The sequence below is a fragment of the Nilaparvata lugens genome, chromosome 3, assembly GCF_014356525.2.
Source record: "Nilaparvata lugens isolate BPH chromosome 3, ASM1435652v1, whole genome shotgun sequence".
Lineage (NCBI taxonomy): Eukaryota > Metazoa > Arthropoda > Insecta > Hemiptera > Delphacidae > Nilaparvata > Nilaparvata lugens.
In genome coordinates, this window is record NC_052506.1 from 81,563,666 (window position 1) to 81,582,249 (window position 18,584).

Consider the following 18,584-nt stretch of genomic DNA (forward strand, 5'->3'; position numbering starts at 1 on the left):
ATTGTATCATCAATTTTCCATTCATTCATGAAAATTTTACAAATCATGTAGCCTACCGTAAAAAGTTGTGAACACTCAACCCAAATAGATGTTCTGTCAGTGGTTGTAAGACCCAAACAAACTCAATGATAAGGGATATTTCATTTCATTTTTTGTATATGATAACCTCACTCAAAATCAATGTGTTACTTATTAGAGAACTTCACTTACAAATTAGTTGGAAAATGTGTTGTTTTATACTCTTGTAATATTTGGTACCGGTAGTAGTTGAAGGCATTCCACCAATTCTCACTGTTACAGTGTCCTTCAATAGTCTGTGATAAGAGATATTGCATTTTTCGCTGTTCTCACTTTTTTCTGATGCTGCTTGGCTACATGTTATTGCTCAAGAAATCAACGATTTTTATTGTGATTATCATGAACCATTTTTTGCAATCTCCAGGAAAGCATTGAACAATTCAAAGAAGAGTTGGTGCAGTATATGGCGCAGACTGAGGAGCTCTACACCTACGGCGATATAAACGAGCTGCCAAAGTATCTGAAGAAAGCACAGATGCTGGACAGCAAGCTAGATGCGGCAGTGGCCAAAATTGACTTGTTCAATCAGGAGGAAAAGGCTTATGGATGGGAAGAGTCGTATTTCCCAATGAGAAAACAGGTTAGTAAAGGTTTAGTGGCTAAGTGGTAGAGGGGCCATTACAGTCCAAACTTCACAACGTCATCAAATGATAAAGTTTTTCTATTTTATTCTAAGTACATGAATAAATGAAGGCCTCGTTTGAATATAAAAACATCCTTGTTGAGGTGTTCCACGTCTTATTCAAATCATAGTCATACATTTTGGTACTCTGGGGCCTGTTTCATAAAAATTTAGAAGACACTTAATACAGGAACAGCTTATTTTAACGCCTATATTGAGCATTTGATAGGAGTGATGATTCTCCTGTAATAGGTGACTTATAAGTTTTATGAAACAGGCCCCTGATCATAAATTTGATATAATATTTAATATTCAATTATTATGGTATTGTTGAATAATGAGTGCATATTTCTTCATTGAATTATTAAATAATTTTTTTTCAAGATAAGATTACAATTAAATTGTCTTTAATAGACTTCTTTCAATGAGGCCTATATTGTGCCGTGCTACCAATTTCTCCTGAATAGGTTGGATAGCATTTCACACCTATTAACCTGTAGGAAGTTATCGGCTCCAAAGTGGTAGATTCTTGATAAACTATGAATGGATCTATCGCCTATGAATGAGAAATCCAGTTTTCAGAGCAAACCAACTTATAATCTTCAGAAGAATTTTGGCAATATACTACACAAGTCCACAATACAATACCTTACACACTTAAACATCCTAGCATCATTACAAGCTAAAATACTTATCCAGTTTATATAGTTGAAAACAATGGCTATAGGCTTGTAAATACACAAAACAATTTTAGACAAAACTAGAACACCATAAAACTGTTCAAAACTCAATTTAAAACATTAAAAATTCCAATTAAACAGAAAAATATTCAGAGAGCACTAAATTAGAACACATAGCCAGCCATCATTTTTTAGAGAAGACAAGCACAAAGTACAGAGCAAAGACCACACCTCAAAATCAGTGTCAACGTTATGAACACGTCATTGATATTAAATTCCAAAAAATTATAAATTACAAGTTTAGAATTTACATTTTATATTTGTACTCAATAAAACTTTATTTCGAAACTGTTATTTTAAATTTATATATCATCTATATTTAAATAATCTATTAATTCTGTTTCTCTGTTTCGGTGATACCATGGAATGCAACACAATTATTTACGATAAAAAAGTTGTCCGCATATCGATTACTCTGATATTTACTATCAAGTTTTATAGATCTCGAATTGAAGATTCGATTTTAATCGAGAAAAAATGTAATATTACAATTGTTGGCTCGAAGCAATTCCTCCAGTGATTTTGTTTTTGCTGAGGATGATTCCCACATGAGCTCTAGGCTTGTGCATTGGAAATGAGACATATAATGATAAAAGATGAGTGGATCTACAGTAACAGTTTTAGGTTGCTTTTTTACCACTGGGAAGCGAATATTGCATTTAGCGGAGCTTTTGGCTCTACTTTTGAACTCTTATTCAAAACGAATACTGATATTTCCAAGTATATATTATTATTATTATTATATCCAAGTGAATCCAATAATTTTAGATAACTATAAAAGTTGATTTAATGAATCTTTAGTGAATTTCACTTAAAACTGTCAGCATTAGTTGAATGAGAAACAATTGGTATTATTCATGAGGAACGCTGACAGTTAGGAGTGAATTTCACCTCTCAGTCTATTCATTTATACAATCACCTAATCAAAACAATGATCGGGAGAGAAACAACAGAATTATCTAAAACTGTTTCTATAATCAATGTTTCCAAACCTTACATTGCAGTATTGCTCTGATGGAGTACATTGCTGCCAGATTTCACAGAATGCGAGAGAGAGCGTAGGCCGTTTTCTTTAGAATCAGCATAAAAATGGCAACAGTGTGCTCCTAGTGTTATATTCAAATAACATTGGCCATAAAAGTCCCGTGCTGCAAACTAAGATTCGCACGGACTAAAACTTTCTCTCGCGTATTTAGATACGCGATAGTCTATTAATAGTTAATTGATAGTTTTTTTTTAAAGTATTTAATTTAGTTTTAAAAGTATTTAAAATAATTTTTTAAATGTATTAAAAGTTTTTGAAAGTTAGAACACTTTTTTATCTTCGCAACGTTGCCAGATCATTTTTCAACAATTCAACAAAATGTTCTATAGCAATCATGAAAAAGAATTTTGAATCATTGAAACATACTTTTTCTTGTCTAATTTCCAATTCCTCTTATTCCAATAACGTCCATGAATGTATTTTATCCAGATTTCCGATAAACTAGCTCCTTTCAAGAAGTTGTACGACAACGCAGCCGAATTCAAAGAGAAGCATGATTCGTGGACAACCAGCCGGGTGGGAACACATGACCCCGAGGAAATTGACACTGAGACTCAGGCCTTCTACAGGAATATCTACAAGCTGGAGAAGCAGTTTGCTGACTATCCCGAGCCGAGGAATCTGGCCTCCAATGTAAGTCGTTTGAAATTTGTAGATGAATTTATTTTATTTTTTCTATTTATATTGGAGGGAGATAACCAATTGGAGGGAGACAGAGAGGACGTCCCAGAACAATAACGTTCGAAAAATATGTTGGATCACTAGGAGCTGCTAGAGGATAAACCCTCCAGAAAATGAAGAGAAAGGCAGGTGATAGGAAGTGTGACAATCCTCAGTGAGAGAGAGAGAGAAGAATCCTCAAACTATCCAGTCAAATAGTCGTTTTTCAGGAAACAGCGCCGAAAGAATCTTTCTCAACGGTTTTATATGTATTTTGGGGCGCTTAATTCGAATCTGAAATTTTCTGACACGCCTAAGGGCGGCTTCACCCCCAAAACCCCCAAAAATTTCGGACTTTTTTAATTTTTTCCATTTAATCTCGAAAACTTTGAGTTTTTGGAGAAAAATCATCCTCTACAAAATTGAAGATAATAAAATTTCCAATAAATTCAGTGGTCGCGCAGGATTCCACCATTTTTGGATCCGGAGCTACGAATTTTCAAAAAATGGGTATTTTTTAAAATTATGCAAACCTATCACTTCTACCCTATACAACTTGGATATTTTCCTAGTATAGATAAAAAACCACTCATCACGTGAAACAACAATTAATTCTGAACAGGATTCCTAAGGAATTTCCGAATTTAGTAGTGGGGGGAGGGGTGTATTCCTCCTATATAAGGTATTATAATGAAACATTTGTATTTTGGCTGTAGGACATGATTTTCTATTTTTGGGTGTATTTAGGCCGCCCTCTGTCGTGTCAGCAAATTTTAGATTCGAATTAAGCGCCCCAAAATACATATAGAACCGTCGAGAAAAATTCTTTCGGGGCTGTTTTCTGAAAAACGACCATTTGATTAGACTATGAAGCAGAAGGGTATCTAAGAAAGAAGTAGATTTATTCTATGTCTACTTTAGAGAATGGCCTACTAGGTTTTTGTTGTTTGGTCCTATCCGAGGCTATTTGAGGTTTGTCTGTGAGTTGGTTCATCCCCTGGCCGCTGCGCAGGTCAAGTAGTGTGTGGGGGGGGGGACTGCCACCTTGCTGCATCTCAACCTGCAGCATTTGTATGAGGTTTACTCCCTCAAACTTGTTGCCACAACCACAGCTTCGTGCCAAGTCTACCCGATGAAACAGATTTTATTTCTATTTTTATTCACGTCAAAATGTTTGTTTCGAGAAATTGAAATAACAAATTTTCTAAAAAAAGAGTCTTCTTCGAACGCCAATATTACCGTAAAAATCAGACTATAGAATTATTCATCATAAATCAGCTGTCGAGTGAATTATTAATTGCATGCAATATTAATATCTCATTGTAACTTGGTAGAAAACCAGCTGTCGTGTGGACTATTAATTGCAAGCAATTGATAACTCGAAGTAGCATATTATTTTCTCCCGACTTTTCTCTGCTTTCAACTCGGTAAGCTTTTGATGCTAGTAGCATAGATGTTTACAACAAATTATTAGCATTGTAATGCTAATAATTATCATTAATATTTATTATTATTGTCGTTACAACAACCCAAAGAGCATTAGTTGTTCACACACCGATATCTGGACGACATCTCAGGACAGGACATAATTCACTCTGATGGACAGTATTAGAGGAGGCTGTGGTTTTCAACTGCGCGAGTTCTACTATTCACAGACCTACTAGTAAAATTTATAAATGTAATTTTATTCAATTGTAATGTATGGTTTGTAGGTGCGCCAACAAGTGGAGGACTTCAAGGCGCACATGCCGATCATAATGACGCTGGGCAACCCGGGCATGAAGGACCGCCACTGGGAGTTGATCTCGGAGATAGTCGGCTTCCCGGTGCGCGCCGACGCAGAGCTGACACTCGCCAAGATCATCGACCTCGGCCTCGAGGAGTACATCCCCAAGTTCGAGGTGATCAGCGACTCGGCCACCAAGGAGAACAACCTCGAGAGAGCCCTCAACAAAATGATGAGCGAGTGGAAAGACATGGAGTTCACCTTTCATCCTTATAGGTATGTTCTGTTCACAAATCTATCAAAAACATTCAAAAATCTGAAATTAGTACTTGTTAGGTAGGGTGTGCAACTAGAAGAAAATTCGATGATAGCTTTCGAAAAATGATAAAATTGATAGCTTTCGATAAAATTCGAAAAATGTTTTGCCAGCCAGGAAATCTAACGCGGTGTAAACTTAATAGGGGTCATTTTAAAAAAGGGTATTGTTTGGGATATCATATTGTAATGGGTTAGTTTTATTTCTTATTGGGGTAATTTTATGAATGGTATTGTTAGGTTGTTAGAATGACTAGCTAATTGGTGAGATGTAAAGAATGTAATAGAATAAGTTGTTAAATTAACTAATCCATCATGGTAACAATTTATAATTGGGGATTCGCTTGGCTTGCGTGAGGTTAAATTAATCTAACTCTATAACTCATGAGAAAAGAACTATAATTGAAAAGAATAAATTGAATCAACAATATTTTGAAGAGATAAATAATCTATCTAATTAAAATTAAAACTCAAAATGAAACTAAAACTAAAATAAAATATTAATGAAAATTCTATGTAACAGTAATAATAATAGAATAATTTCAGAATTTGCCTCCACTAAGATCGATGAATAATATATAATATAGTAACTCACTGAACCAGTCCTTGAGAATGGTGTCTCTAAACAGAGGGGAACTATAATTAAAAATAATAAACAGAACAGATAATATTTTGGAGAGATAAATAATCTATTTGATTAAAATTGAAACTCAAAATGAAACTGAAAACTAAATCTTAAATAAATTATCAAGGAAAATTTAAATTAACAGTAATAATAACAAAATAATTACAGGATATGCCTTCAATAAGATCGATGAATAAGTAGTAGAGCCGGGTTCGATTATCTGCTGTAGATAGTTTCAGGTCCCGTCCTCATAACCGACTGCCTAGAGGCATACATTTTTCAGTCCAATTTTACTTGTCATGAATTTTCACCGTCGCCGACACTTATAATTTTTAAACAATGGGTACTCTCGGATTGTGAAAATGCATATCAAATAATCGTCTACATTGGTAACTCACATTTGCCAGATAGTTAAAGGTGAGGACAGACAAGGTGTGTATCACATTGAATGCGTATATGTGCAAGTGCACGTCAGAACATGCATAAGTCGAAAAACATTTGTGAAAAGAACCATTGAAACACGTTGTGATTTGTGTATAGCTGCTCGCACTGAACGCAACCAGAAAGTGCACGCGTTCAATGTGAGAGTTTCCATTGCTCTTTCCAGATTTTGAAAATTATCTGAGCGCTGGTCATGCATGGACATAAACGCATTCAATGTGATCATACCCTAAGAGCTTGTTCACATTACGCTCGGTTGTCGCTCGATTGGCAAATCGCTCAGCTTGCCAGCCTCGTACACATGACAGCGATTCATGAGCGGTTTGCGCTCGGTTATGATAAATAATTTATCACTACAACATCTATGTACTCAATCTTTATCACTATATTACTCTTATATTACTGCTTCTTACATTATTCATATTACTGTGTGTAGAATATTATCATGCTGGTGTAATAAAAAAAAATTCAAATACATAATGAAATTAGGTACTAGCCCTATACTATATACTAGCCTTAGGTTTAGGCTGTTGTGAACTGCTGCTCTGTGAAAAAATGTCTGTTACCTTCTGCCAAGCAGACCTTTTCAGAACTCTATTCCTGTTATCCGAGCACTCCATGTCCCAAATGCACTTTCTTTTCGCCACTTCATCGATAAACAATTCAGTGTCAAAGGATTCTAGGTCTACTCCCATATTTCTACTATGAACTACTTGAAACTAAACTGAACTAGATACTACAATGAACTATGATCCTCTACAAACTAACTTAAACTGAACTGAAAATTGTAATAGAATAAATTTTAATTGAACTGAAATTGTAATAGACTGTGCACAATGTGAACTGCTCTGCTCGAAACCGCGCGGTTGACTGAAGACATGTGTACGCTCTCATGCCTGCTCTAGTAGATTGAACCGCCCGGCAACCGAGCGATTGGACTGGAGACTACAACCGCCGCGATTCGCCGGCGTCTACTAAAACCGAGCGATGCATGTGTACGGCACCATGTGTTTCCCTATACCTGGCAACCGCTCGGTTGGTCAACCGCGCGACAACCGAGCGTAAATCGCTGTCATATGAACAGGGTCTCAAGCTAGCCACTAACGTAATGTTTCACATCATCACAAGTACGATAAGACTGTATAGCCAAAAATATGAACATTGATGTCTAATTCTCAAGGGACGACTGAAGCCGTACTGTATTAACAGCTGTAGTCTATCATTGTATATTATGGTAGTTTGGGTATGTCGAATATTGTCTACAATAATATATAGGTACAGTAATAGGGCCAAGCCACACAAAGAGTTTTTTCAGACGAGTCGGCAGAGATTCGCTGATTATCAGCTGATTTCCGAACGCCAACCCAATCAGCTAAACGGAGAGCTTTCTGCCCTACCGACTAGTCTGGAAACGCCTGAGAAACGCTTTTTATGTCTTGGCCTTCATTGTTGTCTATGCAGGAAGTCCCACGAAAGGTGTAACTGCCAAAGACCATAGATACTAGGTAAAATTTGCAACAAAAAATGACCAGTAAAATTTTCTTAAATCGGCCTTAGTTTTCGTGATGTATAGAATTTTCTATATTTTTTAAAAACGTCAATAACTAGGAAACTATCAGTTGAAATCTGATTCTAAGGCTATGGTCAGAAAGAGGAAGAAATTACCAATAAGATTCATAAAATGTGTTCCTTTGTTTGACGTTTTTCAACTTTTTATGAGCGTTCAAACTGTTTGAAATTTGGCTTTGAACTCGACAAATAATTTTTTCCCAACTTTGAGTGATTACGAAAAGTTCAAAATACGACAAACAGATAAACAAATTACATGAATCTTATTGAAAATTTCTTCCTCTTTCCAATTATATCCTTAGATTTCGAATGATAGTTTTCTAGTTTTTGACGCTTTTGAATGAAGCAGAGCATTCTATGAGCTTAATTATTATTGTGACAGTAATTTGTTTGTTGTTTGAAAAATCGTTATCTGCACTTAAATTTATCAAGTCTGTTTTCAAAGCCCTGATTCATTGTAAAATCACATTATAAAAATTAGAAACTTATAAAAAAACATTAACCTTCATAAAATTTAAAAGTGATTAGTTTTTATATATTCATGTAAATCTCTCACTTTTAGTTCATATATTATTTAGATGAAAATGTTGTCATAGGTATATTTTTATAGATTCATTTCCAGCATATTATTTTCTAATGTATTCTTATTATCATGACTCCTGATAAATCAGATCTATGAATAATAATTATTATCTGTCAATAGTCCTGACATATTTTTCAAGATTAGTTTTATTATATTTATAAAATATATTATACAATAAATGTATATGTCTCAAAAAATAGTCCATTTGAAAGTCGTCTATTTCAATAGCTCTGATTATATTTGTAAATTATGTTGTTCGAATATCATTATTCATCTTTTCGTTATTCCATTAAAAATTCATTCATAATTCTTAATCAAGAAGTTTCTCTATTACTTCCGAAAAAATAACCCTGACATCTTTCTCAACTGCTGATCATGCTGGTGATATTTATCAAAAACTACTATTTGCGTCAAATATTCATGCTTCTCTAATAGTTATACCATTGAAAGCTCATTCACAATTCATTGAAATAGTTCAATAATCATGTCATGTTCTTTTATCTGTCAATTTGGATTCTCTTATTGGTGTGGTAAGTTATTTGAATAGGTTATATGTTTCATATACTGTCTGTGTATATTTCGCTTACATTTTGGCAGTATTTCGCTGCTTTTATTGTGAACTTTTAAAAGTTATGTCGCCTTACTGTTGTTGTCTATTAGCTTGTGTTATTATAACTGGATTTTCAGCTCCATTTTGTATTGCTGTATATTTTTTGTAAAAATTTGTATCAAATTTAAACAATCTTTTCGCTTCATATTTTCAGAATAATGTAGTTCTAAGCTGTATAAGCTGTTTTTAATTAATATGCCGGGCCTACTACCACCTGTAAAATTTTTCTTGAATTTTGGCTACCAACTTACTATTCTAATGTCATTTATATTAAACTATATTTTTCAAATAATTTCAGTAATATTGTAAGCTGTTGTTTAAGTGAAAGTTGAGCTGATTACTAAAAAGCTGTACTAGAAGTATTCAATTTTCAAGCGTAATTATTGCTGATTCAGTATTATTGTATTTGAAAGATCTATTTATAATTGTTTCATATTGTAACTTGTTCATTGCTAAACGTTTTACTGTAATTTGTAATAACGAAAAGCCTTTTAAGACTAGGCCTTATATTAAATTTTACTACTTATAATTTATCAGTACTTGCTCTTGAATTTGCTTGAAGTATTTTATACTATTGTCCTTGAAAGTATTCATTGAAATCCCACATAATTTGTATACTTGATTGTATTGCTTGTATTATATTTCATAGTTATTAAAGCATTTCTAGTAGACTATATTGTACGTTCAAAATCTCAATGCAGGATAGTTTATTAAAAATCGTTTTAGCTACCTACATATTTCAGTTTCCTTGTCAAATGGCTTAGAACTTGAAAACATTAATACTAATAAATATGTATCATCCTCTCTTCAACTTATCCTTCTATTTAAAAAAAGCTACTTCGTTACACATATATCTGTATTTTATTTTATACTAGCCCACTATTCTTGAGATGTTTTTTAAAAAGTTATTTTGATGGTGATTCAAATAATAATTGAATAAAAACACACATATGTTGTCAAATTCTACCACACCGGTCGCATTTTCATGTTGACTGTTCTACAATATTGACAATGACTCAGTCGAATTTATTCAAATAATAGTAACATAACAAATTTATTTTCAATAAAGTTCATTACTATTTGTACTCGCAATAACAGTTGAAATAATTTTTTATTTATTTCAATATTGAGCTCTTTGAATCTTCAAATTATTTCAATACACATTATGTTTTTGTTTCATTTCAATCTATCATTGACTTGATAAATTTAATTTTTTAGTGTTTCAATTTGTGAATCTGTTTCTATTCTCTTGTTTTGTTGTGAATTTTAGAGATAGCGGCACTTTTATATTGTCAGGAGTAGACGATATACAGCTTCTTCTTGATGATCATATTGTGAAAACACAGACCATGAAGAATTCACCATACATTAAACCATTCGAAGCAATTATACTGTAAGTATTCACTTCAATACTCTTCAATAATAATCAGTTTTAAGTTTTTTTACAAACTATGAATATTGAAAATGTTTAATGTATCAATGTTTGATATTATTGATCACTATTTTCATGATTTTACGATTTTATGATTACTATTAATACTTATATTATTCCTCCAGTATCGAATATGTTAATATATATATATATATATATTATTTTTTTTGTATGGTATTGCTTGCTCATGTTGTCAACATGCTATGTTTGTAATTTCTACCAAAAAATGTATTCATATTTTTAATATTATTGGAGATTTTTCTCAGCTGTAATAATGTATGTTACCTTCTGAAGGTTTTCAATAAGTATCGATTCGAATTTTGATCCAACTTCCAAAGCATAAACATGAATATGTATTGCATATCGTTGCCGTCATTTGTGTTGCACTGTTTTAGTAATTAATGATTGAGTAGGCTACAGTACTCACACATGTGTAAATTAAATTAAATTTATTTATTGAATTTATTTAGTTTAATTCATTAATTTATTGATATGACGTTTTATTCAAATATTAAAGTTGTAATTAGAGGTAATAAAGGAAGAGATAGAGTTTCAGCATATCCTAATATAAGAAAATTGAAATTGCCAAAGGTCGAAACTAGTTGTTTGAAATGTTTTAAATAAAATGGTATTAATGTTTTTATTAAGAAAATAAATCCATGTTCAAGAAAGTAAATGGATTCTTGAGTAATGCTTTGATAGTTCAAGCTTTCAAACTCTAGTTTGAAATAGTTCAAACTCTTTCAATTGATTGAAAAATACTGATTTTCTTGTATAATGAATATCATTGCCTACTCAATTAAAATTAACCTTTGTTGTTGCTGATCTCGATAAAAATTTTAGTTGTCATTTATTATTCTCAACCTACTTATAATTCCAAATTACAATTCATTAACTATCTTCATTCAGATCTTGGGAGCAAAAGTTGATTCTGTTGCAAGAGATTCTGGATGAATGGCTGAAAGTTCAAAGCACTTGGATGTATTTGGAGCCAATCTTTTCCTCTCCGGATATTCAGCAACAAATGCCTGAAGAAGGTCGCAGGTTTAGTGCGGTTGACAAGGTAAATTAAAGTGAAATAAAGTATAGGAGATAATAAAAAAACTAGTTTGAAGTATAGAATAGTACCTATAGTATAGTAGCCCAGTGTAAAATAATGTATAGTGTGTAGTAGTATAGTGTAAGGCCCATGTTATACGAGCGCCAATGCCGCGGCGTAAACGCGGCGTTTTCAGCGTCGCGTTAACTGGGCAATGGTACTTTCATAGTGCGCGCCAACAACGCTGTGTATAACTTCGTTCAGCGTTGCCAACGTCGCGTTTACGCCGCGGCATTAGCGCTTTTTAATATAACATTGGTCTAAGATATGTTTTTTTTCTTTTCAACTTTGTATTGAGGATTATTATTTTTGTTGTATTATTTTTGTTGTGGTGAAATAAAATTTGATTTGATTTTGATTTGATTTGATTTGATTTGAGATACTGCTCATCTAGAGTATACAGTAAACGTGAAATATTGAGTGAAAAGAGGTTCACTCTATGGAATAGAAAAGAATGACTTTTTTATTTGATGATTTGGCGAAGTTTGGGCAATAATGTCCATTCTACCACTTTGACTTTACCTTATAAAGGGAGATTCACTTTGAACGTTCAGCGTTAATTATTGAAGAATTATTTAGTAGAACTGTAGTTATTCTATAAGGAATCCTGCAGTTTCAAGTGAACCTCACAATAATATTTTATTAATGAATACTCAGAGCAGAATTAACATTTCCGAATATTCTAATATATTTTATCTCTTTTCTGTATAGAGCTACTTGTAATAAAAATAGAAAGAAAAATAAAAATCTCAGTACCCTTTTTGAATTATTATCTAATGTATTTCTATGTAATCTTTGCCCAGTAATGTTTTGCTTCGATCTTAGAGTCGACAAGTCAATAATCGATATATATTTATCTTTATCTTTGATCAATTAATCTCCTCAGTTACTTATAATTAAATAATGATTGAGTATCAATTTCTGAAAGATTGTGGATTATAATTCATAAAAGTTTATGCAGGTTTTGTAAAGTTTATGAATGAAATACTTTTGATTATTCTCTTCAAATGACTTTATCCTCAACTAGAAAAATTCATGCGTCTATGATTTGATAGTTACGTCACAACCACATATTATTACAAACTATGCCTATCTTACTCCAATAATAAAATAATTATTATTAATTGATTCAGTCGGATTCAATTTAAGAGCCCCGTCACACAGAGAGTGATTTGTGATCACCTAGGTTTCTATATCTATCTAGATTGCATATCGAGAATATATTCATTTTTGGATACAATTTCAAATCATAGGCATATGACTGGGAAAAAACAACAGGCATGGCACAGCCCAAAACTATTCCATATTAGATAGAGAGAGCGATCTGCGACCCGATGTGGTTTCTATATCTAGATTGAGTTCTTAGGTTATAGAAACCTATAGGCCGGCTAGGGAAGCCGATTCGACTAAGGCCGCTAGTAATACCTGCTGGTCGCGGGTTCGAATCCCGCAGAATCCCATCGAATTGGCATGGACGTTTCAACATCTCATCAAATCACTCTCGCACTTCCCATTACCCACGCACAAGCAAAAAGCTCATGTGGGCATCATCCTCAATAAAAAAAAACATCACAGATACTTTTCTGTGCTTGCCAGTCCTTTTACTGTCAGTTTTCCTCATAAATAATATCAATGGTTCCCATTGATGATTTGATGACAGTTTAAATTGATTTTCACTATTCGCTTTTATATAGTAGGCTATTACTACTTGGTATCTCTATCCTGAGTGAGGTCCACGTTATAATGGCAGTATTTGATAAGCAATGGTATTGCTATCCTTGTCTATCAGTCAACAAAGCGGATAGCGTTTATTCGACGTTATTCATGTTTATTCGACAGAGGCTGGCTCAAACAGCACTCTGGTTTGTGGACTGTATCAATTACATCGAGAACTTTTTGGGGTTGTCTGGCGTCGGGTAGCAAGTTGAACAATTTAAATGGCTAAGTGCACAATAACATAGGCCTACCTTCATGTCCAAATCATCCTTGCTTCTAGGATGCCGGGTCCAGATCACGATACTTGTAATAAATCACAATCTCTCTCGCTTTGCTCTGTTGATCGTCTTTCAACAATGTAAAATTTATAATTAATTAACAAAATATTTCATCTTAAGTATGAAAATTCATTTTAAAGTTATTGATTAATATCATTTCTTGCTTAATAAAATATAATTGATTATTTTAAACAAGGATGAGCAGTTAATATTACATCAATAAACCTGTATCAGCTACCGTCTATAGAATGCATTGACAAGACAGAGGATCGGCAACGTTGTTCTCCTATCTTTCTCCACTTTCATTATAACGTGGACCTCACTATATGCAATTCTGTACCTTTTATATTTATTTACTTATTTATACATTGATAGATACTATTTATACATTGATCACTCTCAACTATCAATGATTGAGAAAGGAACCACAGGCTTAAAGCCCAAAACTTTTCCTTTCCCAAATTTGGATACAAATTGTCCAAAAATAGGTTGTGTTTATCTATATATATATATAAAAGCGAAATGGCACTCACTCACTGACTGACTGACTCACTCACTCACTCACTCACTCACTCACTCGCATAACTAAAAATCTACCGGACCAAAAACGTTCAAATTTGGTAGGTATGTTAAGTTGGCCCTTTAGAGGCGCACTAAGAAATCTTTTGGCAATATTTTAACTCCAAGGGTTGTTTTTAAGGGTTTAAAGTTCGTCTTTTAGCATGTATATTCTTCTTCTCCCAATCTCTTAATTATAATTGAAATTTGCATATCATATGTTACTATAGAACTATAATCTAGATAGAGTACCTCTTCGAAACAGTTGTTAACTGGCAACTAAATTAATAATTTTGTCAGGTTGGCATTAAGTTGAGTTGACTTTGTTAGGTTGGCACCAAGTTGAAGATTTAAATGCATTTATCGCGGAAAAATTGATTGGGCACTGCTACTTCAATCCTGGGAATGTTATATTTCTAGCAGTGAGGCTCGCTTCGCTCGCCATATCCGTTTAGCCAGCCGTTTAGTCTGGACCCCCGACTGGATTGTCCTAACATTATGATAAAAATGCCCAAATGAAAAATGCAGGCGAGCGAAGCGAGCCAGTTGATCTCATTCTTGGACGATCCAGTCGGGGGTCCAGGGGGCGGAGCCCCCTTGCTAGACGGATATGGCAAGCGAAGCGAGCCTGACGGCTAGTTACTTTATATAGGCATTTATGATGAAGGAATTGGGACTATAACTAGTGTTCTCATCAGTGACACATCATTTTTTTTAAATTTTATGAATTGTGTTAGGTTTGGCGCGATATAATGAAAACAGCAATCCAGGACGCCCATGTTCTGATTGTAATTGAAATTGAGAAGATGCTCGAACGACTGAAAAAGTGCAACAATTTACTCGAAATGATACAGAGAGGTCTGAACGAGTACCTGGAGAAAAAGAGACTCTATTTTCCAAGATTCTTCTTTCTGTCCAATGATGAATTGCTTGAAATACTTTCCGAAACCAAGGATCCGACTCGGTATGTGGTGCTAACAAAATTCCAGATAGTGGAACCCACACGCCTCATTTCATTTTATGAATTGCTGTAAATAGAGCTCCATTGAAAGTGAAATCACGCCTCATTAGATTTTATTATCTGCTTAAGATAGAGCTTCATTGAAAGTATTTCTGTTTCATATTCATTTGCAAATAACAAAATTCCAGATAGTGGAACCCACACGCCTCATTTCATTTTATGAATTGCTATAAATAGAGCTCCATTGAAAGTGAAATCACGCCTCATTTCATTTTATTATCTGCTTAAGATAGAGCTCCATTGAAAGTATTTCTGTTTCATATTCATTTGCAAATACAAACCAGGTAAAAACAACAGGCTTTGCCCAAAACTGCTTCAAAACTTAATTTGGAGTACACAGTCTAAGGGCCGGTTTCCGAGCTCGGGATTTGGCTAAGTTCTAGACTTGAAACAGATGGAGTAAGAAAATTGGCTTTCCGAAACTGGGCGTAGTCGTAGCCATTGTCAAAGTCACTTTTGAATTAAAATTCAAAAAAACTAGAAAATTGAACATAAAATAAAGATTAAGTATTGTAAAGTTTCAGCTGTTTTGAATTATTTAGAAATGTTTAATTTCGTCAAGGAAAAATCTGGTGTGGCGCACTCACACAACTTTCCTTGCCGTTATGAAAATTTATCACCTGACGCTAGTGTTCCCGCGCATCTCAAGTCTACTATTCAAAGATTTGAGTCAGATGGTGACAGGGCAATAGCGCTGGAGACACACATGAGGTCTGCTATCTCTTCACAGTGAATGATTTAATAGAATCAACAATAATATTTGCAATTGAATAATCACATTTTCTCGAATTTAAAGCTTATTTTCAATTTTAGGTGAAAATGTTACTGAACATTAATTGTAGAGATTTTCATGCTCAATCTACTCCACTTAATTTTTTTTTGTTTCAATTGTATCTGAAGCCTGATAATTGGGAATCTATCTGCATTGATGGGGCGGAGCTTCTGAATTTTTTACAGATATGGGACTTGTGGCAGTTGATATCGATGACTATTTTAGGTATGAATTTGATCAAAATCGTTGAAGCCGTTTCCGAGAAAATCACGAAAACCCCTGTTTTTGACAACATTTTCGTCATTTTAGCCGCCATCTTGAATTGCATTTGATCGAAATTGTTCGTGTCGGATCCTTATAGTGACAGGACCTTAAGTTCCAAATTTCAAGTCATTCCGTTAATTGGGAGATGAGATATCATGTACACAGACGCACATACACTCATACACACACACACACACACACACACACACACACACACACACACACACACACACATACAGACCAGTTTTTTGAACTCAGGGGACCTTGAAACGTATAGAAATTTAGAAATTGGGGTACCTTAATTCTTTTCGGAAAGCAATACTTTCCTTAGAAATGTTTAATTTCGTCAAGGAAAAACGTTTCCAAATTATAGAAATGAGAAAATAAAAACTGCGACTACTGTTATAAAAACTGCGACTACGCCCCGTTTTGGAAAGCTAATTTTCTGACTCCAGCTGTTTAAAGTCTAGAGCTTCACATTATTAAAGCACTGAACAGACATTACCATATACTTTATTTCTTATATCACTAAATTATTGTCCGATTCTCATATCAAGAAGTAAAAGGCCCATGTGCACCATCTCGGTTTAACGGAGAGTAAGATCAGCTGTTCGTTTAAACCCGGAATGAAACTAATTATGATGAATGAAACCATATTTATGTAATCGTAGATTAAACCTGGATGGTGCATAAAGAATGAAACATAAAAACTTCATTTGTTCAAACTTAAAAAAAAACAAATTCAAAATAAAGAAGAAGAATTATAATTAAAATATAAAAGTGAGATTGTGAACGTATTGGTTCCGTTCATCCATTTCATCGCGTCTATTCTAATAATATTAATTATTCATCCATGTTATCATTCACATTCCTCATCAGGGATCAAATATATTTTCTTCGGGCCACTCCCGTGTTTCGGATGGACACGTTAATTCGTCGGTCCCGGTTGCCTAAAAAGCAGTCGCTTCAGAGGCCCTGAAATTGATCAGCTGCGACCTGAAAACTGTGACACCAGACCTAAGCCAGCCAGTTCACTCTATATTATGATTTATTATTCATCAAGAATCGCCTTATAATCACAGCTTCTGAAGTAATGCAGCCAGCACAGGGATAGTAGTAGCATAGGGAAACAATAGCATAAGTAGATATCCCATGGTATAGGGCGTTTATGTCGCAACTCTTAATAAAACATAATATAGGCCTTGATGTATGCATTTCAAGAATAAATTCAATTGTTTCTATTTTATCAAAGAATATAACTCTTTTGTATAAACCTACTTACCTTAATGTTAGCATTAATCGCTCCTCTGCCATGATAGGACTTATGTGATAATTATTCCAGTCTTTTTGGAGATTATTGGAAACTCTCGTCAAAATGTAGTCGAAAGTTTCTATTTACATTCTCATATATTAAAAAAAAATTTTGGATGCTGTCTTAAATCTTTATACAAATGATGATACTCCCCAATTACATTCCTCTCCACATTGATAGGATGTGCAAAATATTCACGTTCTCTACAACCTAGTTAATGCTTTACTGTATTCGATGCAAAAATAAAATCTTCATCAGAATCACTCATTATTATAGCATACACAAATTGGTTTTTCAAAACATGAACTCACGAATCAAGCTTTAAGCACGACTGTCGGCATGAACAGTCGATAGAAGCTGAGCGCTACTCCCCACTATCATCGCTTCTCTCATCGTTGCTAGGATCGTTTATCACAGCTCCGACATAAACGTACCCTTACTGTTATCTCAAGCCGATAGTTCATGTAATTCTTCCCCGTGAAGCTGTGTGACGCTGGTAGTCTCTCATATTGTGCCGTTCATACACTCTCACCCCAACAAAACAGTAAAATTCGACAATAATCAACAGTAATCGGCTTGAGATAAGAGTAAAAGTTGCGACATAAACGCCCTATACCATGGGATACCTACTTACGCTATTGTTTATCTATGGAAGTAGCTACGGTATCACAAGCATTCGCGGAACCGCGTTATCGGAAATGTCCGGAACTTGAATGTATATGGAATTTCTAATTCCGTATTCCCGAAAGAGCTAGTGGATGCTTAGTGGAGGCTACTATTATCCCCGTGTGCAGCGTGTTCAATTGAAAATTGCGACACCAGACCTGAGTCATTCAATTTTCATTCATTTTTATCACAGCTTCTTGTAGTGTTGCACTTGGTTTCCAAATAGTTGGCAACGGCCATTAGTCGAAGAATATTCTATAATATCAAATGAGATTAAGTTACATGATATAGGCTAAGTTCAATTGAATTGCAAAAACATGTTGATTGTTCTTCGATTAGAATAATTCCATCATTGATTTCAGGAAGTTGCTTGTAAAATACTCTTATCTGAAAATGATGTGATGACTCATTGACCGAACGAAGTGAGGTCTAAGATTCAAGTCGACGGTTTG

General features: G+C 34.1%; 1 protein-coding gene across 1 annotated transcript in view; it reads left to right on the forward strand.

The window, feature by feature from the left end:
• The window catches only part of LOC111047953 (dynein heavy chain 7, axonemal), a 207,161-nt gene that overhangs the window by 49,170 nt on the left and 139,407 nt on the right, over positions 1-18,584 (forward strand). The window contains exons 11-16 of the mRNA XM_039422913.1: positions 443-658; positions 2,915-3,118; positions 4,858-5,147; positions 10,285-10,407; positions 11,356-11,509; positions 14,835-15,061. Of these exons, the coding sequence (XP_039278847.1) occupies positions 443-658; positions 2,915-3,118; positions 4,858-5,147; positions 10,285-10,407; positions 11,356-11,509; positions 14,835-15,061 (1,214 nt within the window). The remainder of the gene's footprint in view (positions 1-442; positions 659-2,914; positions 3,119-4,857; positions 5,148-10,284; positions 10,408-11,355; positions 11,510-14,834; positions 15,062-18,584) is intronic.